This window comes from Dermacentor andersoni, chromosome 2 (genome assembly GCF_023375885.2).
Source record: "Dermacentor andersoni chromosome 2, qqDerAnde1_hic_scaffold, whole genome shotgun sequence".
NCBI classification, from domain to species: Eukaryota; Metazoa; Arthropoda; class Arachnida; order Ixodida; family Ixodidae; genus Dermacentor; species Dermacentor andersoni.
Window position 1 is genome coordinate 69,962,677 of NC_092815.1, and position 25,892 is coordinate 69,988,568.

Genomic DNA, 25,892 nt, shown 5'->3' on the forward strand with positions numbered 1-25,892 from the left:
ATTTTTTCTTAGTATGTGTCTACTTACCTGCAATTCTTCACGTGCATAAATGTTTGAGTTCTTTCGATAACCTTTAGTTTGTAGTGCTTCATCTCTGTGTTACCTTCATCTTGTATGTCCATTACGCTACCACACATGATGTACAACAATGAAACTATGCAGTCCTATCTTGTGATAGAGTTCCATTTTGTTCACATAAAAGTCACAACACACAAGTCAGGCCATTAATGAACCGCATTTATTCCTTTCAATCTTTTTTTTTTCCGAGGCAGATAAAAATAGTACACAACAACCTGCATCGCGTGAAGTGTGTCGTCCTTTTGATGATGTCGACTGACCACCAGGCAAAAACACACACTGTTAGCGTCTTTCAAGTTCTCTCCATTAACAACCGACACAGTGTGCGTTCAGGCCATTGAAAAAAATATATATAAAAAAATAAAACAACATACAAAGATGGGGAGAAAAAAAAGGGGCGAGACACATGCATACAAAAAAGAAATACTGGTATTTGAGAGAGAGAAAAAAAAAACATTTTCAAGGGAAGAGGCTGGCATGAGTTTCACTCTCCCCCTTCATATAAAATCTATTAGCAAAAACACTTGCGCCATTTTATACGCAGCTGGTATACCATCTGCGAAATAAGTAAGCTTCATTCCACTCACGTATTGTACACCCGCTCGTTTAGTACTTGCTAACAATCTCTGCAGTGGCCACATAATTCAAAATAATGATGCATATAATACACTCCAACATCAACAAGTGACTGAAAAATCGTCGTAGCAACTGTGTTCACATTTCTGGCTGACCAGTCTGCAACTTCTGTAACTTAAAAAAAAATAATAAAACGAAAACCTTTGACTCTGAGAAGCTGTAGCTACACTTTAATAGAGGCTTTGATAAGCAGTAACAATGCCTTTAATAATGTCGGAAATAGCTTGCAGACTCGAGACGCCAAGATATGCTTCAAGATGTCAGGACAAGGTGACAAGGAAAGTACCATTCAATGTTTCAACAACTGATTAGGGCTCCTCTTTAAGCTCCAATATTTTAAACTTTGATGTATTACACTATCACTACATGTCACTCTGAAACTTTGGCTGTACCCCTATTTTGACCAGATTTTGACTTAAAGGCGGGGCAGCTTAGCTGCAAATTAATAAGACACCTTAAGGGGTTCCGCTGACAGAACCATCAACATTCCGAAATTTAAGCCGGACCATGTTCCCCTGTGTCTAAAATGACAAGCAGACAATTTTTCAGGCATGTAAAAACAACTGTAACTTTCATAAAAAGCCTTTTTTTTTTTTTGCTCTTGCATACAGACCCTGACACCACAACATCGGCCTGACACACTATGACACCAGAGACGTTTCATTACACATCCTGTGCTTGTCGACAGCTGCCAGAGAAAGCCAAATTCCGCACAATAAGTCTAAAAGGACTATTTATTGAACACATGCAAAGCTGCAACAGGAAAAACCTGAAGCGAAGTGTTAAACAGAAATTTGAGGGTCACTACGATGTTGTACACCACTCATCGCCGTGGAAATTTTTATAATAGATAATACTACATTTGAGCATGCATCTGCACATTTAAATGCACACATAGGTAAGCGCGCATTTAAGAGCACATCAACAATGGATACATGCCAAGCCATTTTGCTCAAACCTAAAGTGACCTTTCACATGTAGTTCACTATTTTTTCTGCATTTACATCACCAGACGATTACCTTAAGAGCAACTCTAAAGAAAATATGTTATGCACAGTTTTTCTAATAAATAAATTATCAACATGAATATTTTCCAAAGAGTTTCCAGCCTCTAAGTCAGTTTAGCCCTTTTACTAATGGATGCAAAAAACCCTGCCAAAAGAAAGTTGTATTAGGGCCCACAATTTTGATAAAAAGAAGAAATAAAGTAACAATAGTGACTCTATGCAACACTGGTTGCATATTCTGTTCAGCATAGGCCAGTGCCAACAAGGAAAATATATTACCTACTTAACATTCTTTTAAATAATCTGGCTTTATGGTTGCTGAATTGATATATCTATATAATAAATGTGCTTTTAGGACTGACTATCAAAAGCTGCATTAAATGCTTCACATTTTCAGTTGGGACTACTGCATTGCTATGCCAAATGGAAGGCCTAGATGTCATAACGCTCACTTCAGTTCAACCTTGCGGCAACATTTTCCAAAGCAAACTGAACCTGATACGTGCATGCGATATGCTAGACCAGCCTGTCACTTTCAGCAATACAGGCAAGCAAGCACAAAGTGCACAACAGGCACAAAGCTGACTGGATGCTCCAGACCGTTTAATGTAGTGCGAATAAAGGCGTCTGTCACTTACTGACTCCGAATACTTAAAGAATTTCTCATAAGGATACGAGAGCAAGCATCGCAACAGCAAAAAAGAAAAAGCTTTGCCTGTTTTCATAATGACATCCCCCCCTGTATGGAAAATTACAAAGCAACTTGAGCAGGACCTTCACAATCAGGTTCACGAGCGATTCTGCATTGTGTGACTCTGCGAGCCAGTGAGACCCGTAAGTAGTGGCATTACGTTGGCAAGCAGCGAACAAATAATTCATTGCACAGACAGCGACATCATGAAAAAAAAAAAAGGCACAGTGTAGGGGGGAATTTAAAGAATAAGGCCAGAAAGCCCAAGAGAAACAAAGAAAGCTTGAGAAAGAAAAGGTAAGAACTTTATTGCACTTTCGCAGAATTTTGATTAGTTTCACTCCTAGGTCAATCAGGGGGCATGCTTCTTTGAACTTCACTCCTACTTATCTTTTGATCTATAATCTGACTATCATCGGCGAGGCTGGTCAGTATATGCAGATGACGCAAGGAACACAACGACCAGCATCATTCTTCGCGATCTTCACAGAGAGGGTCTCTTTGATAAGCTAAAATAAAAAGAAAAGAAAGAAAAAGAATGAAAGAAAAGTGCAGAGAAACAAAGTAAGAGATGTTAAAAAAAATAAAAACAAAAGATGCAAGCAGATGAAACAGTGAGAACATATAAAAAAAATGTGATTGGACGTGGAGCTTGGGACTGAGCTTAATAAAAACAAAACAAAGAGAAAGCTTGGCACACAGCAGCATGACAACACAAGGGAAAGACAAATGAGAGAAGGGTGCCTGAAATACTGAAGAAATAAAATAATAAGAAGAGAGAGAGAGAAGGAGGGGGTGGGGGGTGTACAGTCAACGCCTCCGTCTCCCATGGCACATGTGTACTCTCTCGCTGCTTCTTTCCCCATCAACGACAGAGCAATCTGCGGGCACACACACCCAGCAGCTTAAATGTATGAATATATACTATGCGCAACATTCATATAATTTTTTTTTCCTGTCATTTACTGTACACATACATGTAATATATTATCTGTTAAAACATGAGGATAAGATGCATCCTTTACATAAGCAAGAGAAGGGGAAAAGAAAAACAACACAGCAGTACACAGAAAAATGACAAGAAATGAACACCGCTTTGCTTTATGACAAAAACGAGTAATTATCATTGTCTTCATCACAACAAAAAGGGGGGGGGGGGCAAGGGCAAAAGATGCACTGGAAAATGTATAAGAACACTGCAATAATATATTAACTCATTTGCTAAATCCAAATGCAAAAAAAAAAAATGGAGAGAGAGAAAAGAATGCACACCTAGTAGTTTCAGTGTCCATGAATCTGTACTTGTTTTTATGGTGGCAAGACAAGAAGAGAGTAGGCCGTGGGACAATTTACCAGGTGCACATATATTACACGCACACATAAGCACATGGAAAAGGGGGTGTGGGTGGTAAAAAAGAAAACCAAAAAGCAATTTTTACAGGACAGCCCCATGGCGAGATGTAAGGTTATGGGGTCATCATGCCAGCCTTTTCCCAACACACCCTGTGCACTTCTAAAAGTACAGCTTCCAAGGACAAATAAGTTAAGCAGGCCTTCATCGTACAAGGTGAATGGCATGAGTGCTGAAACATGCCCCTCATCCCGTCAAGTCTCAAAGCAACAACAAGTCAAAGAACACAAGCAGCTCCTTCCTCTTTCCATTCACATTTGGGAGAATTTTTCTTCCATAACATCTTTTCTTTTCTCGCAAGGCCTTCGACATAACTTAACTAGCAGCAGGTGGCAGCAACAGTCAAGGGAAAGGCAAGAGAAACTAACCTACAACTAACATGTCACAATTACCAAGTGTTTCTTTTTTAAACTCGGTTTTGTCGCAACAACGTCTACAACAAGCATTTGTGGCTCCCTATTCTCGCCCATCCTTGTACAGTTTCTGGTAAGGCATCGTCCGTGTACAGTGCAGAAAAAAAAGCAAACAAATGAAGGTTTTCTGCGTGTGTAGACATAATCGCACATGTGCGTGAAAGTCATGCCAATGGGTCCACACACTTTGGAGCAGGGGTAAAATGCTTAGCCTGTCATTGATGGCAGACCATTACAATCTTTTTTGGTTTTTGTATTTTCTTCTGACTCCTTTTCCCTTTGTGTTCCGAAAAACTGATGCTAACTCTCCTAACGAGGTGTGCGTGTAACGGGGGCATGTGAAGGACCAGTGCTGGGAACGGTACAGTGTTGCGAGAGTGTATGTGTGTGCTAGCTTCTAAATTTGCAGAAAGGGCGATAAAAATTTATTTCTCTCTCATGCTTTCTTTGACACATGGCAACTTATGACTCTAAGTAGCCGCGACAACAGAAAAGAAATGTCGAAATATTGTGTGTAATTCTAATAACGACAGCTGACAATGCAAAAAGTGAAATGAGCACGTCGATAAAAGGACGTAGGGTGAGAACAGCAGTAAACACTTCATCTCACACAGACTCAATTTGCTCATTCCTTTAACGTTTTTTTTCTTCCAAGAGGGATGCGGCAGTATGCTTTCTAGTGCAACATTAATGAGGGCAACAAGCAGGAGCAAAAGACCCTCATGACAGCTGCTGGAGAAGCAGAAAGAAATAAAAACAAAACTGACATGAGCTGGTGCATCACGTATGAAATATACTTTATACGCGCGTGCACGCGTGGTGTGTATAATATATATTTATATATATAATATTTATATTCAGCGTGTAAACACTGAGACCTCAACAGAAACAAGGTTGATAGATAGGTAGTGTTCACCCCTCTTTGCGGCTTCACCGTCAAAAGGTTTTTTCTTTTTTTTCTGTTTCCCCTGTCCAAAGGCACACAGCACTACAGTCACTAGAACACATGCACTTTTTTTGGAACACACACACACACACACACAAGTAGTGGAGGGAAAAGAAGTGGGTGGGCGAGTGTGTGGTTTCATGTTTACTTCATGCTTGTTGGGTGTATCACCAAACTTTTTCACCACGAGGACAAAACTGTTGTGAAGAACAGGGGATGCTGGGGGAAGCCGTGCCATGCGCTTGACTGGCAGATACCAAAAATATGGTCATGTTGACAACGCGTGCTCTTTCTATCTAAAACAAGAGGCAGGATGTGCATGCGGTCTCTTCCGTATACGGTGCACCGCTTTTTTTTTTCCAGAGAACAACCTGGCACTACTTCCTACCGGCAACAACATTGCTTGACAACAAACTGGGTGCGACCTTGCCCTCTCAACGAACTTGACTTTGGTATGCAAAAAAACACGTGTGTCTACAAACGGTCCATGTTTGGCTGCACTCACTGCCTTGGGGAGGGGTTTGTGCTAGTCACTAGCTCTATCTCACTGTGTGTGTGCCCTACATGGCGCTTCCCTTGGCTCTGGACCTGACTGAGTTGGCCACAACGGGCGTTTGTTCGGCCCTGGTTCAATCCCATGGCAATGCTCTCTCTCTCTCAGCAGTGCAGGCCTTGAGGGCAAACTTGTACTTCCTCCTAAAAAGAACGCCCCTGGCTCCATTGTTCAGCGGCACAGCGCACAGGCCGCGCCTGTAAACGAGTGGAACAAGAGTGGAGCTCAAGTAGCTGTGCCTCGCACGTGTTTAAGATTGTTGCTGACGCCTTTTTGTGTAGTAGTAAGTCACCTACCCACACATATATTTTTTTCACTCTACCTAATGAGTGCCACAGGTGCAGCAGGAATAAAAACAATAATGAAAAGAGAGAGAGAAGACATCCAGAGGTGCGTCTTTTACTCTGGCAGGTGGAGCCGCCAAGTAACTAGCCTCGACGAAAAGTCGAAAAAAGGCCAGAGCGGCGGGCACAGCCGCGCCATTTTTATGTACATGCTTCCGGTCTTCATCACTGACGCGGACGACAAAGAAGGAAAGCCCAAATGGCGTTTTTCTTGGTCGCCAAACGGAGCTGCGACTTTGCTGCTCCCTGTAAACCTTGGAGGGGGTTGGGCACGAAGAAAAAAAAAAAAACATTGCAGGGAAACAGCGCACACAGCCTTTCTCCCGTGTGTGGTGGGAGGATGACCCTGCTTGCACGCCGCACAGTCAGCAAAAGAGGGGAGGAAGTAACACACAGCACACTCGCAAGTAGACTCAGGGAGGAGCAGGAGGACAAACCCCCCAGGGGGGCCAGAAGGGGGCTCGGCTCCAGTTGGCTTACGTCGGCCAGCCGTCGGCCGAGAGGCGTGGGCGCTTAGCACCATCGTAGTCGCCTGTCGGGTCCGGCGAGGAAGATGTGGAAGGGGTCAGTGGGGGCTGCCCAGGAGGTGACAAGTGGCCCGATGGGGGTCGAGCATTGCTGCCTCCCCCGTGCAGACCATCTCCGCCTCCGCCACCGCGCGGTGGTGAAATGGGTTCGCTTTTGATCCGGATGGGCAAGGGAGATGATGCAGGTGGCGGTGTTGCATTTCCTAGAGACAAGTGGCTGCCAAGAACACTGGGGCTCCCACTGCACACACAAAAGTCAGTGGCACTGGCTTAGGACGTGCTTGGCAACAAAAGCACAGGGCAACAACATATTTCGGCTCTGTGACACTCCATCTCAACTCCGGAAAGTCTGACCACCGCTCATCAAAAGAGGTCGCTGAGCTTCAGTAACACTCGGCGGCCACTCACAACAGAACAATAAGACAAATTTTTGTAGTAATGCGGGCAGAGCTACGGAACCAGGGAGTAGGTGTAACATTGCCCCCAAGTCCAAAGGTCTTTTGGTGCAAAACCGTCAAACGGCTCGTTGAGTAAAAAGCCAGCGTCCGGCGCCTGTAGCAGCGAAACAGCACAAATTCGCATTGGCTGCGACGTCATATCACGAGCGCGCCTTGACGGAGTTCTTGTTGACTGCAACACCACGGCATGAGCTTGCCTCGATGAAGCACAGCAGGCGAAAGGGAACACCTGCTGCCGCAGTAGCGCACCAGGTGTTGCGTGAGGGAAGAGGCCAAATCACCCTCGCTCTCAGAAGCCCGTGTTATCCGCGCATTCCTTGTCCACCCAAGCTCTCGCCTGCATTCTAACTGTGCCTCGGTAAGGACAAATCACACTCGCTTGCCCGCAAGGAGTTCCTAACTTGAAGGATAGCCCAGTGGCGTTCAAGTTGGCATTAATGCTTTTGCATGCATAACTCATAAGAAGTGCTTGTGTGTCCTTGGAGTTTTTCTCTTTTAAATCTTCAGTGCACTTAGCCATCAGCATTAAACATTCCAAGCCCATGCTGGCGCTGAAGTACTTACAGTTTGGTACAGCCGAACGTACATAACGTTTGCTGCAATATCTGTCGCAAGTGCTTCTTTGTACTTAACAATTAAGGCTGATCCATTCCACTAACTATAGCTTAATTTATTCATTATTGATTCCACATACAACAAAAGCACAGGCCAACAAAAGCTGAAAGCCAATAAGCATCTTCACGCAAGACTTGCCTGGAGTGAGCCTGCATGGCCCCAGAAGGCACAGCAGCATTGGCCAGGGGACCTTGAGTAGACCAGTTATGCATCAGCCCTGGAGAGTTGAAACCCGCAAGGCCAAGTTCAGGGTTTAGCTGGAAGTCCGCTGCAAGTGTGGGAGGCAACAGGAAGCCTTGAATGAAGGCATAACCACACACTGCTAAAAAATTCTGGGGTTTTCTCATGACAAAGCAATGTTCTGATTATGAGGTACACCGTAGCAGAGAACTCCAGATTGATTTGGCCACCTGGGGTTTTTTAACAGGCACTTAAATCTCAGTAAACGAGGGGTGTTGCATTGCGCCCCCATTGAAATGGGGCTGCCACGTCTAGGGTTGAACCCACAACCTCGAGCTGAGCAGCGCAACACCATAGCGACTGGGCTGCCGTGGCAGGCACCACACACTGCTGTCACAGAAACAATGATGACTGTACACAAAGAAAGTGTTGAGGATTGCACATGTAGGGGACAAGTACAATCAGAAGGCACGTAACATGTTCAATGAAAAGTGGTGGTGATTGTGTCACAGACAGCAAGTTGTGGCACTGACATTTTGTGGAGGAGGTGCACAACAGCCAACGCTCCAAAATGTGCTTTCTGCAAATCATAAATTGACAGAGCCAGTTGTAACATAGTCTATTCAAGTCTCTTATATTGTGATTAATGCTTAAACAGTAGACTTTGCAGAAGCTGTTTATGGGGAGTTATTTTATTCATGTCTGTACAAACAAATTCGTGTACTGCCACAGCAAAACTAATCATCTTTTGGAGCTTGCAAATGTCACACACTGAATTGTAATGTCTATGTTCACAAGTGACTTAAGGGATAAACTCGCTTAATGTCCCTTATTGAGAACGCTTCCTCCATCAAAACGCTGAAACCTATCTCAAGAGTAGCATGTGCCAGTAAATATTGCTGCTTGCTTGCTTGCTCACAGCAGACAAGTGTGATTGGAGCTGTACAGTCTTTGTCAAAAGAAACAAAGGCATCAGAAGTATGAGTACTGGTCAATGCTGGTTACGTTGTGTTTTGCCCACAAGAATGCTTAGACTAGAAAGCCCTCCCTGCAAGGTTACGACTAGAGTTTTGCCTTTCTCTAGCTTCTAGGCAATGCAGATGTAACAGAAGATTAGCGATAACTCAGATAAGGTAATGCATCCAGTGGACTTGTTTCTTTTGATAAAGACTGCGTGTGGAGTTCGTATACGATGGAAAACAAAGGAAGAAGAAAAGAAAGCAAAAAGTGAAGCGTTTAAATGCTCACATGGAGGAAAGCCAGCTGCTAGAGAGGACGGATACGCTGACATGCCAGGCATCCCTGGCCCCGTCACTGAGACAACTGGGGTTGTGAGCGAAGCATTGGATGTCCGAACCATTGACTGCTGGAGGAACAAGTGTGAGGGGTCATGCTGCAGTGAAAAAAAATGCATCCCACAGTTTTGCAATCGTCTTCTGCCGCAGAAATTCATCTCTTGAATGCAAAATTAGTTCGTCATTTACATAATCATTGACACCAAGTGATGGCCTATGAAACACAACCACTATAAGTGTACTAAGGTCTGAATTAATTAGAAGGCGGATTGCAACACAAGAGCAGAAATTTAAAACTTGTGCATATTATACACTGGACCAGCCGAGGTGCTTTACAGCTTTTTTCCCTAGCCTTCTCCATTTTTCATATAAGACACTTTTCTTTTAAAATTATTTTTATGTGGGCAAATCAGAAAGTCATTGCCCCAATTTTTTTATGAGTCAAAATAAGGTACATCGAGGTAATTACAAATATATGCACTATTCTACGTGCTTTACACTCGATTTCTATGTACTCCCCATACTGGTTCAGACATCTGTCCCATCGCAGCACTAAATTTGGGATGCCCCTGTTGTCAGTAAGCGATGCATGCGGCCTTGCCAAAAGCTTATTCTCATGCAAGTCTCCATGGCCTTTTGCGAACTCACAACACCACCACCTCACACTTCTCAAAGCGTGGCACCTTTCCCCATACGTGGGCTGCATTTCCCTATTTTGACGGGCATTCGTCCCTTGTTCCATAGAAAATGAATCGCACTTCGTTGCTCGTATGCTGTGGACATTTGAAGCACAACCGCCATCTTCAACAACTGGCAGCAGCGCCTTGCCGCAGAGCTACCAGCACATAAGGCTGGGTTGACTCAAGAAAGATCCACCACTGTGAATGGATATGTTGACTTCACGTTTGCAGCCGTAATTTGGTTAAAATAAAATAGGGGCAAGAACTTTCTGATTCACGATCTTACCAGCTCAGCTGATGCAATTGTTGGTACTCTGAAAATTGTAGTGCCATTATAAACAGATATAACAATGGTGCATGCAAGTTCCTCAGCAGGTGTCGATGTGCAGGTGGGTTTGTGCATGAAGCTTAAACCAGCAGCCGGCAAGGTTATGTTGCAGCAAAACAAGAATGTTTTTCTTGACAATCTTACTGTTGGGTCAATTAAGCAAAAATTGTGAGTATATAAGATAGAGATGTTCTTAGTTTGACATCACAAAATGCATGAGTGACTATACAAGCATTATCATTTCTATATCCCATGCATACATGTGAAAGAAGCACATATAAGGTACGAGGAGAGTAAAATGAAGGAAAGGAAGCTGAGAACAAGTAGCAGTCATCAGTACAACAGCAATCACAGGTCATCTTGACGAACCATCCGTAGAGTGCTCACAGGCAAGCACTATCAGTCCCTTTCCAAATTCCAACCATACAATTTCAGGGGACACTAAAAAGAAAATATTAAGCAGAGTTAGACTGAGAGATTATTTGTCAAAGGATCTATTAATTGTTTTTTGTGGGCCAATATATCACTGTTGCATAGATAATTGCCACTGCTGCCCCCCAATTTGAGCTGCCCACGCCAAGACAGCCGAATTGGCGTAATCTCCACATGACATCCCTTTAATTCCCTTTCTGTGAATCAGCTAGTGCTTAGGTCACGTGCGAGGTCAGCAACAGGTAGCATCCCTGCAATTTTCCATATTCGTCATTTTCTCAATTACAAAAGCTCTGCTATCGCTATGAATGACCACTTTGTCATTGTTATTAGCGAAGTGCAATCTTTCAATCTGGCTCAACCTAATATTTTCCTTTAGTGTCCGTTGAACGACTTGAAGCTGCACAGAGGGTTATGAGGAACGGTACAGTGAGAAACTCCAGATTAATTTCAACCCCCTGGGGTTTCTGAATATGCACTTAATAAGCTAAGTAGATGAGCGCATTGCATTCTGCCATCGATCGGAAGGCAGTCACCAAAGCAAGAATCGAGACCACTGCTTCGTGGTCAGCAACCCAACAGCAGAGCTACAAGCTGCCGCCACAGCAGGTATCTGTCCCTCTCTTCCTCTCTGTGTTGATTTTTAATTTTTGTTCTCACCAGCTGTCCTGTGGGGGAAGGAGATCCTGGGAGGACGACACGCAGTCCAGCAGCGGAAGAAGATGAGCGGCTGGGTGAGGCCCCCTTGGAACCTTTGCCTGCAGGGGAACTGCAGCTGGCCAAGTTGGCTGATGGGGACGTTGACCGGTGGTAACCATTGGAGCTCACACCATTCATGTCCAGCAAGGCACCCCCTATACAACACACGTGTGAAATGGAGATGAGCCATTGTGCTCTGCAATTCTTTCACCAGCAAGGCTCAGTGGTACAATAGTAATGGTATATTCAAGTGGTCAGTGCATAGCTTGTGGTGCTACGATGATGAAAGACAGCTTTAAGGTTGTACTAAAAGAATAACAAGGTCTATCAGTGATAACCAGGCTTCATCATTACCGATGAAGCCTACTTATGATTGCAGTAAAGCTTAGTTGCTATTCAATACACCCTTCAAAGCCTACCTGAGTGCTCTCAAACAAGCGGATGAAAAAGATGCTGGTCCTCAACCTATGGCCAAAATATTTATTGTCATTACTGACTATTATACTACTAATGATTATTACGGCTAGGCAGCCATTACCCATAAAGAGGTATGCTTAAGTTTTACTGTCTTTCTCATACTATTTTTATTTCCAATGGTATGTTCAACGTACAGTACATAGTTTCATATAGACATTAAGCAAGTGAGTGAGTGGGCAATTGAGTAAAACAACAAGCAAGCAACAGAGCCTCACTTTACAAGCTATAGCAAGCTTTCTCTCATCCTCAAGCACATTCAGTGTGTGGAGCTGCCACTAGAGCCACATTCTCATGAGTTCAATCCTTTGTGACGTTAATATATTGCTGTATTCCCTCCGCTAAACATGCAATTTATTAGATTAATTTGCATCCCAGAAAATAAAAGTAATCAAGGCTTTCAACAAAAGCATGATGAGAAGATTAATAAATGTACTTTAGTTACATTACAAATGAAAAGTCTAGGACAAACAGATGTACCTGCTAAGAAAAAAAATACATTACAGAGATGCACACTTGTCCAATGAGTAACATCAGACTATACATGTAACCCTTTTCCCACCTGCTAAGCTTGGTGAAAGAACAAACAACTTACCTGAAGAGCTCGGGCGGGGGCTGACACTAGAGTGAGTCATCTGGGGAGAAGGCTGCATAAGACCCTCCTGGGACGCATAGCCAGCGAGGGAGCTCATGCCTTGGCTCATGGAAGGCTGGCCCTGCGCGCAGGCCAAAAGACAGCTGCTTGTCTCTGACCCTACTTTACACTCACTGTAACAACTGCATTCAGAGCTTCCCGAGCTAGATTTCAATGCAAATAAACTGCCGCTGGGACTGCCATGTCCTGAGTGCATTATCTTATAGCAAGTTACAGTGGCTTCCAAGTACATTTTCACTCCTGCAGTGTCCTCTTGCAGAACCAGTTAAAGGCAACCTACAGTAGAATCCTCTGCTAAGTTGAGCTCTGTCAAGACAAATGATGTGATTGTCTAAACAGATGGGGGACCTTTGCTTGTAGCTCCTTCAGTTCTGGCTAATCTTCTGGTAAGACAAACAGGTGTCTACGGGTTCCTTGTGTCTATGTTATTTTCTATTTTGGAACTGTATTCTACTGAGTTAGCATCGCTTAATGTCTTTCACCAAGACCTTTTAACTAACCAGCAGTAACAGTTTTTGCCAGCCTATATGCACAAGGAAGTGACATACCCAAACATAAAATGTAGAGAAAACACTTACTCGAGACCCATTCAGTTGAGCACTGCGCTGCATCATCAATTCAAACTCCTCATTGATTTTGCTGTACTTGGCTTCTGGCCGGGTTGTCAGTGAGTACTGGTCAGCATCCGGCTCTGGGCTGTCGCAACCATTTGTGGAATTCTTGTGTTCCTTCTTGCTCAGTGCCTGCGTGGAGAAAAACCGACGAGGTGTTCCTCTGCTTCAAAAGGTAACTCAAAGCAAAGAAGTGGACTCATAAAAGTACTACCTAATTTAATGGCTTGACAGCAGAAATATGCAAGCTAACTCGTCTTGCTCCCTTTACTCAATGTCTTGCTTAATGTCCAAATTTAGTTTGCAACTAAAATTTTGGAAGCACTACGTTCACCTCGTACTCCACATATTGAATCAGCGATCTGTTATGCTTATTTTTTCCCCTTCTCTTAAAGGCATTGACTAACTATTGGGGTGCCATTCTCTTGCCTTAACAGATGTCATTAACCCTCTAGCCATGGCCCTGAATGTGTTCGGCACAGAATTGTAACAAATAATGACATCATTCACCACCAATTTGGCTTTGACTGCCTTTGAATTTTATGAAAGTCTTTGAAGGTCACCAGTTACACGATGCTTAAGGCCAAATGAAATATTTGCATTCTACTAAACATCACCAAAAGCACTAAAGTATGATACTGGACACTGTGGTGCTTGATTCTGTAGCCTAAGGAAGAAGGATTATTGTTAAAAGAAAACAAAATCAGGGAATGCTGGTATGTGTGTGTTTGAACACCGTACAGCATGTGAGCATGCAACATTCATGCGGAAGAGTGCCACTGTCGGCTACTACAATCAACTGGTTAAAGAGTGCACCATCTTCCAGCACTGTGTGCTTCTAACTACTTTACTACAAACACTGGCTTCAGTTGTGAGCGACGATCCCAAATGAATAGTGCCGCACATACCACAGGTTTATTTCTAGATATGCAACTTATAACTCAGGAACGACAGCGAAACTCAGCTAAGGCTTTGCGCTTCATTATATTCACCATTACCAAATTATTTATTACGAGTATGAAGTAAGCACGTGCAGCGAGCACTTGTGAGCAAATCAAGGAGCATTACATAGTGAGCGTGGATGTTAATTGCTTCCATTCCTTTAAAACTATTCTTTTTTCTTTTTACTTTAGAACTACTTGACAAAGAACAAACATTCCTTCACAGCTTAGTTTAACTATGCTAACAGTAGCATAAAACTGGACTGTTTGAGTGCCACATGACGAAATACATCACCCACCACTTCTCATCAAGGTTGTGCACTAAAGCAGACACAATGAAATGAAACTTGGGCAATTTATTCATAAAAACACAAAAATGTGAAGACTGTTCATGGATCTCAAGTAATGTTTTCCTCAGTATTTCACTCACAAAAAGTTGCATTTGGCAAGATGAAGCTCAAGTAAACTATCTTTAATAACAATATTCTCATATTATCATCAGAATTCAGATTGAGCTGTTCATTACCAACTAGATTATCTTTGCTTTTCCATCACAGCAGCAAGGTCAACATTGGAAAAAATGAACTACAAAATTGATTGATTGATTGATTGACTGATTGACTGATTGATTGATTGATTGATTGATTGATTGATTGATTGATTGATTGATTGATTGATTGATTGATTGATTGATTGATTGATTGATTGATTGATTGATTGAGCCTCTTATCTTCGTTAAAGTTCTCCTGAAAGTTCAAGAGAACTAGGAAAATGATCTTCCATATATGAATGTGATGGCTATGCTCTCATGATATATTGATAAGCTCTTCATGATGGGCTTGAAAATGTAATGCTTGCAAAATAAAACATGCAGTTAAGGTGTATGTAGGATGTGGCTTTGACTACATAACACACTAAATACGAATCACCTACTATGTGGTGTGCACAGCACTACTTGGCTGTTTCAGAGTAAACACCATGAGCACTACCTGAACACTGCCTCAAATAAGCACAAACAAGTTCCGTACAGAGATTTGTCCCCTGCCATGAACTGTCATCAGAAAGCAAACTGAGACACCAGAACAAAACTGTTGTGAGTACTCTGTCGTCTGCTTCATCACTACAACCACCACTCAATCTTTTCCTCTAAGCTCCCAGTGCTATTTGTTATGCATGTGCAACCAATGCACGTACATGTACGGGCTGGACATTTTTAAGCTTTACAGAATATTAAAAGATTGCCTTTTGCAGATAACATAATTCTAGTCCTTGAGCTGGATTATTCAGGGAGGCAGACATTACTTGCACGAGAAATTGAAAAACATATTCAAATAATTACCAAAAATTCAGTAATTAACTCCTTAGTTAATGCCTTATGGCACATATGGCAATTTACAAATTGCAGTTGGAGAGCTTGCATTCCACTCAGAATCAATTTCCAGAATGATACCAGTCTGGAGATATGCGCCATCAAGCTCTCTGTAAAAATGCGCTGTTGTTCCGCTTACATTTTGAACAAAATGCTCTTTTCTGCGTTGAAGCACAACAGTAACTGAAATGTCCATGTATTTTGTTCCACAGTTTGGGAACTAATATCTTGAAACTGGTGTAATTCTGGAAGTTAACTTCAAGTAGACATGTCTTGGGAACTCACCAGCTACAATTAGTAAATTGCAATATGTGTTGTATATTAATTAAAATGTTAATTAGTGAATATTTGGTAATTACTTAAGTATGTGTTTCTATTTCTTGTGCTAGTAACGTCTGCCTCTTCAAATAATATAGCTCAAGGACAAGTATTATGCTATCTGCCACAGGTGATCTTTAAGAATTCTGTAAAACTTAAAAATGATCACCCCATACATGAGGTTATATAAGTAAGCATACACTGAGCAGCACCAGAGCTGTAAGAGCACAATAAATAGCAGGCATAGTGCCTGCTGCTCAGAACACTTGACATCTTTTTCTGTACGTTAATGAGAAGTCAAAGGGACTTAATTATGCAAGAACTGCAGTAGTAATCACGCACATAGCCCAAAATTCGACAAAGGCTCGTCAGGCGAGGGTGATACATGACCAAATAAACTCGAAACGTCATTATATGTTTTACTTCCTTTTGAACCTTAGGCGAGTGCGAGTTTATTTGACAATAATCATGCACAGCATGCACACTAAGGGTGCTGCATCCACTTTTGCAGCTGCGAATGCTGACAAGTCGAGACGGTCTCACCTCTACACTGCAATGCACAAACTCTTTTAAGTGGTACCATTTGAAGGAAGAGTGTTATCATCAGGCAGGTGCACCTGAACTTGCCGAACAGAAGTCATGCACTTGCCAGTAAGTAACTGTGATATTAGCCTCCAGGGATGCAGTTAAAATGCAGCAAATCTCCTCCAGGATGCAGTTAAGGATTAAGGACACAAATGTCAGTAAACCATTCTGCAGGCAACAAAATGCAAAGGAAAGCCAATGCAGCTTGTTAACTGTTCCAAGTGATGAAGTATCCAAAAGAGTCCCATCATCCACAATGCCCATGAGACACGTATGCCAAACTGTTGGCTTCGGGGTGCCCGGTGCACACAGCCCATTTTTGCAGAAAGCCTGGCTCGCGAGAAACCCAAAATCCTCTGCAATGTATGTTGTATGTAAGCTGCACTTTCACAGCCAACTCACCTGACTGCCGCCATCCAGGCGTTGGTGGCGCAATTTCTGAATGAGACAAGAAACGGGGACAGCGATTAAGTACAGTGGCTAAGTGGCTGCTTATAAAAAAGCACTCGGTTGGGTCTGACTGCCCTAATTTGTGTGTGTGCGTTGTCACCAGGAGGTCTAGTGGTGAACATTCCATGTCTTCACTCTTTTGTGAGAACAGTCTACTTTTAATTTCGTCAAGTAGGCCAGTTGAGGTGCGCTACTAATATGTGTCTTTGTCACTAGCTGCTCATATCAGTAGCCACAGTTGGTCATTCCACACTAGGAACTCTAATGAAGCAATATCTTTTTTTTTTAGCTTAACTTGTAAAAAAAAGTACATCTATTCTTATCACTTGACTTTGTCTCTCTCTCTCTCGCTCCACAGAGAAGGCAATACAGTGAAGAATGTCTGAATACATTGAAGAATACACTCAAAAAACGCATCTTCCTTTCCCCAACATAAAGAGAAATTCTTTAATGGACACTGTAGTGGTTTGCATGTTGTTCCAAAAAAAGATAGTACTGCAATGTAAAGCTTTCAGTACAGTACTTAATGCCGTTTAAGTGTAGTGCCTTAAAAACAGTCAGCAAGCAGCTGTGCCAGAAATGTCACTAGATACTGTGACCAGAGAAATTATCACTAAAGGAAGAGATGGATAGAAAGTGAGGAGTAAGGCGTGAAGTAGAAAATAATTTATTAAACGTCGCAAATCAATATTTTAATCTACAGTTTGTTACCGTGGATGCACATAGTCTGAAGGAAACCTAACGTAAACAACAAACATGAAATGTAGGTCCAACGTCTAGTAAGTAAATAATTAATTTTATGTTGTGTATAACCGCCATAATGGCTACCGAACGGTTCTCACATTCAATACAACTATTTGTACATCCCATTCTAAGCCCATTTATGTGAGAGTTCGCTAAACTTTGCAAGCAAAGCCATTATTTCATAATGTTCCACAAGACAGTTAATTTGCCAACAAAGAACACATGCAGTGTTAAAATGAGTGCACCACTAGCAGCCTGAAGTGCAGCCCAGCCATGCACAAGAGTGTGTATGTGCAAACAACAGCAAAAGAAAAAGACTGAGAAAGTACAGCACATCATAGCTGGCATAACATAAAGCTATTCCAACCTGTTTGTGGTGACGGCCACCCATATGGGCTGGACCTGAACCATTCTGACCTATCAGGGAGGGCTAATAGCCGATTTGGAATAAGAACAGATTGGAATAGTCTTACGTTGTAGGGCCCCATGTTAGATTGTTAGTGACTGGGTTTGGGTTAACTGTGCAAGGAAAACCCCATGAAAATAATAGGAGATGAGGGAAGCACAAGTTAGGTCAACAATGGCAAAGTGCCACAGACAAATCTTCGTGGCACTCTAGAATAACCTGGAATGGACTGTGGCTCCCACAAACACACATAATATCAACTGACGCATGTCATGACGTGTATATCGAGTCATGAGCACAACTGTGACAGGCTAAAAAAATGCAACAGAAAGGCAACTCCGACAGACTACAAAATGGCTAGCTCAGACAGATTACAGAGATATCTTCAAGAGTAGTAGAAACGATGAAAAGATATAAGTTAACCCATTTGCAACAAGGAAAGTGATAGCACAGTCTCAGTCAAAAGAAACAAAGTCACTGCCTGTGTGACTGCAGCTGACACTGGGATGTCCAGCAGTCCTCCTGTTGCACATACACAGATCAAAAGCTTCGGAGCACTTGTGAGCTCGAAAGCAAGCATTTCGCTCTCAAGAGCTTTCTAGCAACAGGAGTTTCATGGGCAGAGCAGAACACAATCAGGACTCATTAGCACTTATGCTTCTATTGGCATATTGACTTCATATCTTTTGACAGAGAAAGCACAGAATTTGGTCAATTACCACAGCATATCTGTCTGCATAGACCTACCTGTATGACAAACTATATTTGGCTGTGGAGGAAATGTTTTGCATTTACTGTCGACTCGAAAAGCCCCTGTATATTCTGGTCTGTACTCTAATAACAAAAGTACTTTTATTTTCTGTGCTAGGCTTCCTACATGTTCAAAAGTAACTATTCCTTTTTATGCATGTACAGAACTTGGTAGAATGAATTATTTTTTTAGCAACTAGCTTCACCTGTTAACATATCTAAGAGTTACAGCTCTTCAATGTGTTAAACAACATAAGCACTGTAAAAATCTTTACATACTACTCTAAACATACATTGTATAGAGCTCCTTGTTTTCCTAACAGCAAAACTATAGAAGGAGCTTTAATGAAATGGATGGCTTAGTGGCCTAAGTAGGGGTGAGGGTCAAAAGTTAACATCTGATTCTTCTGTACATGGCTCAGAATTCATATTTTGCATAGCAAATAGCTCGGTAAATTCCTCAAATAAAATAAAAAAGAATTATATAAATAAAGCAGCTGAGCCTGCACGAAATGTTTTAAAGATGTCAAACTATGTGAACTTTCATACTACACCAGACAGCAAGAGTAGCATCTCACCTTTGGTTCTCTCATCACGTGAAAAGCCTCAAATGCTATAGTAGCACTGCTTATAAGGTCAAAAGGCTAAAATACGTCATCAATGGAATGCCTCGCTACTGAACATAGCAGAGAAGAAAACAAGAAGTAAGAAATACAGAGGCGAGGCAAAAGTAGTAAGAGCAGTGCATTGCAGACTCACCTCAACAATGTCGCTGTTGGTACGACTCTCGTGTGGCTCGTTGTACTCGGTGTACTTGAGCAGAACCTTGTCCATGTCGGTACTGGCATACTGGAACAGCTTGTTGGTGCTGTTGAAGATGATCAGGGCGATCTCGCAGTCACAGAGCACACTCAGCTCATAGGCCTTCTTCATCAGGCCAAACTTGCGCTTCGTAAACGTCACCTGTGAGCGGAGACGCAGCAAACTTTAGACGTAGTGAGACGAGGGCACTGAGTTAACCTTTCCGCTTGGACTATACTGTTTCGGACAAGTACAGCTCATGCATTGATGAAATGAGGCAGCAGCATGCCACTTCGGTAAAATAACTGAGAAGGAAATTTTAGTGCACAATGCACAAAGATGAAAAGCTGTAGCTTTATACTGTCGCAGTTCTAGTGACAATAATGAACTGCTTGCTTGGCACAATATGATGACTTATTGGCAAAGGAAATTGCAACTGAGTTTTGACTTTCAAATGCAAGCTTGGCGATTCCACGAGAGATCAACACGGGTCAAAAAATTCATATTTTAGATTCCACTGAATATTTTACATTTTATAAGCATATTACTCAGTAGCACAAAAGTGAACGTAGCTTCTTTGCCAAATGAATATTTTAGGAGTAAAAAAATAGCAAAATTCTTGAGTGTGGAGGCGGCTATTTCATGCACAAGGCATTCTCACAAATTCACAACAATGTGAAATCTTACAGCTTCAAAGAAGATATTTTTGTCTGTAAAACATAGACGTAAAGAAGGGTCAACTAGCACTGTTCGAGGCTTCCGTGCAAAATGGAAGTGTTTTAACATAGCTGCTTAATTTGCTACAATTTTCAGAAGTTGCTATATTTACCATTTTTTATCAACTAAACGAATCCATGTATTACACCAGCATGTTCCACCCAACAACACTTAATTCCTAGAAAGCTTCATCTCAGTATGGCCGGTAGTTTACAAACAAAATGTTTTGTTGCCTCTAAAGTTATTTGAAAAATAAGAATACACATTTTATCATTTTTTACAGTGCCCACGACTTGGAAACTTCTTCGAGATCTCCCCACAAAAGACACACTTTATTCCTGCCAAGTTTAATTTTGATATGCTCGAAGTTCCTAAATGCCCCACAGTGCTACAAAACATAATTAACAGAAACTTTGTAATTTCCCACAACATGGTTAAAAACATCGCAAACTTCTGATTTCATGCACATATCACTTGACAGACCCAATAAACTCTTCTAATTTGATTCTGCTAGCTCCATTAGTTTTCTCAATGAATCTTTGTGAACATTTGGAAGGGATTTTTCAAGTGGATGTCTTGTTATTTTATCCAGTTGCACTAACAGCTTCGCTGCACAGAGATCAAAAGGAACCAACTTGGTTGTTCCTTTCAGTTTTACCAGCCATTGGCAGAAGGTTGGGCAGAAAACTCACAAAAGCCCATGATTGCACCACTGGATATGTCAGCGTTTCATGGCAGCATCTCCAGTCTCAAAAAGCAGGCGTTACCTACACAGGTATTCCATCTTAAGTGCCCGGATAGTCCATGAGAGATACAGGCTGCCCTGCGGAACACAGAATGACCTAACAGCATAGATGTATATGCATTGAACTCGCCTGCCAAATGTGATCGAAAACTCTAAAGGTGCTGCTCCATTATCTGAAATTTTTTTTGTTACCTCGGTAGAATGAGTTCTTTATGCCTTTCAAAACAGCTGCATAGGTAGCATTATTTTACAACTACACGTCGTTATTGCTGGTATGTAAAGGGTCACTGAATAAGTATACTAAATCAGCCTAGGTTCGCACAGTATTCTTTCAAAATCTTACTTTCATTTCTTGAGCAGAATAGGGCAATTTCCTTTTCTTGAAACTTGTGCCTAGACTGCATTGCTAATAACGTTAGCATAATGTTACTAATTTAAATTTATTTTCCCATATGTGCACTGTTCTCGTGCAGAGAAAGTTCCCAGGCTGACTCTGTCTTAAATGGAAGTAATGTTTAAAAAAAAATTAAGATTAAATTATGGGGTTTAACGTGCCAAAACCACTCTCTGATTATGGGACACGCCGTAGTGGAGGACTCCGGAAATTTCGACCACCTGGGGATCTTTAACGTGCACCTAAATCTAAGTACACAGGTGTTTTCGCATTTCACCCCCATCGAAATGCGTCCGCCGTGTGCAAGTAACCTTTGCCTACTAATAAACGCTTAACTAGTTTGTAGCAGATGCCATTAAAATCCAAAATATTGCAGCAATACTGACATGTCTGATGTTGTAGAAGTCTACCCAATCTAGCATATATTAATAATTATTTCTCTTCACTGCCTAACTTAGCTTCTCAAAGCTGCAAAGAGGGTAATGATGGAAACTGCAGTGAAGGACTGACTACAGTTCTGAATATCTGCGTTTATTTAACATGCACTTACAGATAAGTACTAGACAGGCACTCATGCATTCCACTATCACTGAAATGCAGCTGCCACGGCTGATAGTGTTAAGAAGCAGGTCACTGATCATAGTCAGCCATAGGTTTTCACTACGGTGAATGGCTTGCTTCTTTCTTGACGGTGATTTTACCTGACCAGCCAATATTCCATAAAACTCTCGACCACATGTCTGATCTGCGACATCGTGCTAAGCGACAGGATACAATAGCCACTATGCCATCAGTTCGTGCTGATTTGGCCTGCTTCAGGAACTTGTCTTAATAAACCTTTTTGAAGCATGTATCCCTCTGGCATACAGTGTCTTGCCACAAGAGGGTGGCACAGGTAACATCACAATATCTTATTTGTATGCATCATTTCCAATCCTGCTGTGCTTAATCTTTCAATGTGATTAAAATTTTTCCTGGAAGAGAATTTATTTTTCATAAAACTTGACGCAATATTTGTACAATCATAGAATGATACCCAAATGTGCTGCCTTTATGGAAAATTTGGACAGGTTGGCAGGTATCCATTGACTAACTGTTTCTCAAGCGTGACAAAGCAGATGCAATACTGATGTAAATTTGGAAAGCCCTTAGGTCTAAACCTGTACCCCAGAGCTTAATTACTTTTGCAATAGCATTACGCAATGGCATTGGCCATGTGGTTAGTGTAGCATTCGAATTGTAGCGATGCTGCCGTCAGTGGCAGGGTACAAAGAAGATTGAGCAAGAGTGAGATTAAGAGACGCCTTAACCCCTGGCCTGGACACCAGCATTGTGGGTTCTCCATAAGCCAGGTGCTACAATACAGCAAGTTAAAGGGGCCCTGGAACAGTTCTCTAGCTAATCACAGAATGGCCTCACTATTAAAGGATGTCATCATCTCATGAATCTCATGATGTAAACATTTTTCAGATCCTTCAACTATAATTGGGGTTATCGCACTGATACCTAGCTTTCTCTCTCTTTTCTTCTCTGCTAGTGCACTGGAAGCTACACAGTACAGAAGGCAAGAGGGCAAAGCCCTGGCCAAAAAAGCTGAGTGTCACGCTGGCAGTTGAGTGTCGTCAAGCTGGCACCTTGTGGTAGCCGCAGTAGACTATGCTACACAGCATGGCACTGCCATCTTGGAGGCCAGATGCAGGTAGGAGCATTTAAAAGATGAAATTATTTTCCTGTCTATTTGAAACCACAGACATATATATTGTTATTTATTTAACTCAATATTATCAATTATGTATTACTGAGAATGCTCTGACAATCACGAAATCAGTCAATAGCATTGATGAGCCAGCTGCTTTTGATGACGCTGCACAACAGCATTGCAGAATAAATTTTAATTCGAGATTTTAAATTCGCTTCTGCATGCAGCGCAGTAATATTTGGCCCACATGTTCACAGCAATCTCTACAACAGATTAGCAACATTTTCTTATTATGTTCAAGAAGTGTTTCAGGGCCTCTTTAATCTATAAAAGTATCTAGTTTTCCAGGTATGCTTATATATTATATGCTTGACATTCCAGATATGCTATCTCTGGCTGCCTGCCCTATAAAAGATTGAAAACAGTGTTGTATCTGTCTCTTTCTTGTACCATTTTCTGTTATGTTTTTGCTCTTAACACCACGTAACAAGGTAGCCCAACAGAAAACTACCAATGTCATTGAACTTGGGAATTGTTATGGACTTGGTGGGGAACTGTGGTTCTCTTCGCTCGGAGCAAAGCACCTGTCATGCACATATGCACTCACCTGCCGGTTCCTCTCGTCCGTGATCCTGGATATCTGTATTTTTTTCCTCCCCATGGCTTTGGTTTCGGGGCACGTTGTGAATAGTAGTTGGTCTCCTCAGGGAGAAGTCATGCACAGCCCCCTCTCACTCGGCCACTGCACATAGGAAAGCGATTGGTTTTTGACATTAGCGACAGCAAGTGAAAAAGCATTCTAGTCAATTCGTGCTGCCCAAATTAAGCCAGTTGTCTCTGCAAACATTAACTAAACTTTCAGAAGTGAGAGGCATTTAGTATGGCATGCATGTCATACTAACGTAAGGCAACTTCCAGTACAACTAGAAACCTTGGTCACTGATATTAGTGTGCCATAGGCCATAAACAGGCAATGCTCGCAACACAGACTGAAGTAATTTTTTTTATATATAACTCTTCAAACAAGCTACAGAATCAGCCTGTACACCATGTGCTGTGTCATTGTCACATCTGTAACCACAATTCCACTGCACCTAACATGATGACCAGTGGACAGGCACCAAGACGAAGCATGTTCGTTGAGAAGCAAGTGGTTCACTTGGTAAATGTACATGAATAGCGAAATAGTTCCTCAGTGATCAGTGTATTTACTTCCTGGCATGCCATGCTCGTTGTGGTGTTATAATGCTCCGTGAGACAAGCTTTTACACTGTGCTAAGAATAACCTAAACGGGCACAATATGGACACGCAAATTATATCGCATGTTGAATTATTGGCATTTTAATAATCACAGCAGTAGCGAGAACGAGGAAGAGGAAACCACGTTACGCAAGCAGACGATGAAATTGTTGAACACGACCATCACCAGAGGGCGACAGCGGCACGTGCTGCTATCATTCAGGCACACGCATCGCAGTCGACGGCAGACCGTGCGCTGCGCTCGTATGTCTGGACGACGATTTTCGCAAATAGCACGTGCGCAGTATGCCTTTCTGCAAAAGTGCTCGCACCGCGGTGAATAACTTAAACCAAGCCGCACGTTTCCATGCTGCCAGTTGCCATTCCTTGCTCATTCCCACCACCGATCGGCAGATTCTGCGGAATGCTCAATGCAAATTATACTTAATTGGTTGCGCATAAGCACTACGAGCCAAGGTCGCACGGACTGATGATATATGAACGCTCATTCAACGGCGCTGCGCGCCAGCCAATGTGTGGATTAACGAGTAGTTGCGGCACTACCGAAGAAACACATTTCCCCACAACCCCTTCGCCACAGGTGCGTCGCCCACCAGTGTAACGGGACACCAGCTACTTTAGCGGACGAACGGCGCAGAAGCTCCGGGTGGCCGTCAAAACGGGGAGGGGCGGCCACAAAAGCTTGATCGCGAGACGGGCGCACTGAGGCAAACTTCTGGGTCGTCATCGATTCATCGCCGAGCGCGACGGCCGGCTCAGTGGAAGTCGTGCGCGTCTGACGCGCAGCGCAACCCCATTCTGGCCCGAATTCAGAGACACACCGCCACCAACCCTTTCCTTGGGGAAGCTTCCAACGTCGCGGTGAAACGGAGCGCGCACGCTCGCTAGATCGGGCCACGCACGTCCGTTCCGTCTTGGCTGCCGCGGGGGGAATCTGCCGACGAGCATACGAGGCATACGTACGATGCGATCCGCCAAGCTACTACACGTACCCTGATCGCTTGTTGTTGCACGACTGCGCAAACACGTCGGCGCGGGGAGGGGGGGGGGGGGCGTTGCGAGGGGCGCGTAAGGGAAGGGGACACACTCGGCAGTCGCACAAAGAACAAAGAAAACGAAAGGGGAGATAAGGCTCCCGCTTATCTTTATTGCGGCAACAGTGGGGTGTTGTCACAACATCTCGTCGCGCCTTTCGACACCGCGCGCGCCTATCAGGAGACACCCGCCATGTCCTTTAGGATCTCTACGGGACCCGAACCCAAGACCGTAACGTTTCTACGGAATGTCCTCGAGCTCCCCTGAGCAGCGACCTGGTGACCAAAAACAGCGATGTCGAAGAAAAGTGACGTAGCGAAAGAATTCTATCTTGGTTCTGCTATCGCGGGCGTAAAGTTCCCGAGATTTATCAGTAGCATTCGGCGAATCGCAAGTCTACAGCTAAAAGAAACACTTTCGAAGGACACTCACGGGTCACTGGTACGAACCGAACACAAGAAGTCTTGAAAAGGTAGGGCGCTGTCGACAGATATCCATTCAAGTCCGCAATAGAAGACGAGAAAACAGCTGTGCTGCCTCACGAGCGCAATGCGACCTGCTGACGGGCGCCATGTTCTCCGAAAGTCGTGTTGCCAGCAGTGCCAACTGGAAAGGCGCGCGCCGGCTAAACGCGGCGGAATCAC

General features: G+C 42.9%; 1 protein-coding gene across 4 annotated transcripts in view; it reads right to left on the minus strand.

The window, feature by feature from the left end:
- Nucleotides 1–216: 216 nt before the first annotated feature.
- The window catches only part of Mef2 (myocyte enhancer factor 2), a 145,249-nt gene continuing 119,573 nt past the window's right edge, over nt 217–25,892 (minus strand). Inside the window, exons 1-11 of one of the 4 annotated variants that reach the window (XM_050188842.2) lie at nt 25,681–25,843; nt 23,560–23,694; nt 19,356–19,559; nt 16,649–16,684; nt 13,001–13,165; nt 12,363–12,483; nt 11,255–11,448; nt 9,108–9,252; nt 7,818–7,974; nt 6,560–6,847; nt 217–2,921 (exon numbers count right to left, since the gene is read on the minus strand). In XM_050188842.2, coding sequence (XP_050044799.1) covers nt 2,897–2,921; nt 6,560–6,847; nt 7,818–7,974; nt 9,108–9,252; nt 11,255–11,448; nt 12,363–12,483; nt 13,001–13,165; nt 16,649–16,684; nt 19,356–19,559; nt 23,560–23,613 — 1,389 coding nt within the window. In that variant the 5' untranslated portion in view covers nt 23,614–23,694; nt 25,681–25,843 and the 3' untranslated portion in view covers nt 217–2,896. Of the gene's footprint in view, nt 2,922–6,559; nt 6,848–7,817; nt 7,975–9,107; nt 9,253–11,254; nt 11,449–12,362; nt 12,484–13,000; nt 13,166–16,648; nt 16,685–19,355; nt 19,560–23,559; nt 23,695–25,044; nt 25,150–25,680; nt 25,844–25,892 lie in introns of those variants that run through there. The other 3 variants (XM_050188843.3, XM_050188841.3, XM_050188844.3) reach the window with 3 other exon arrangements.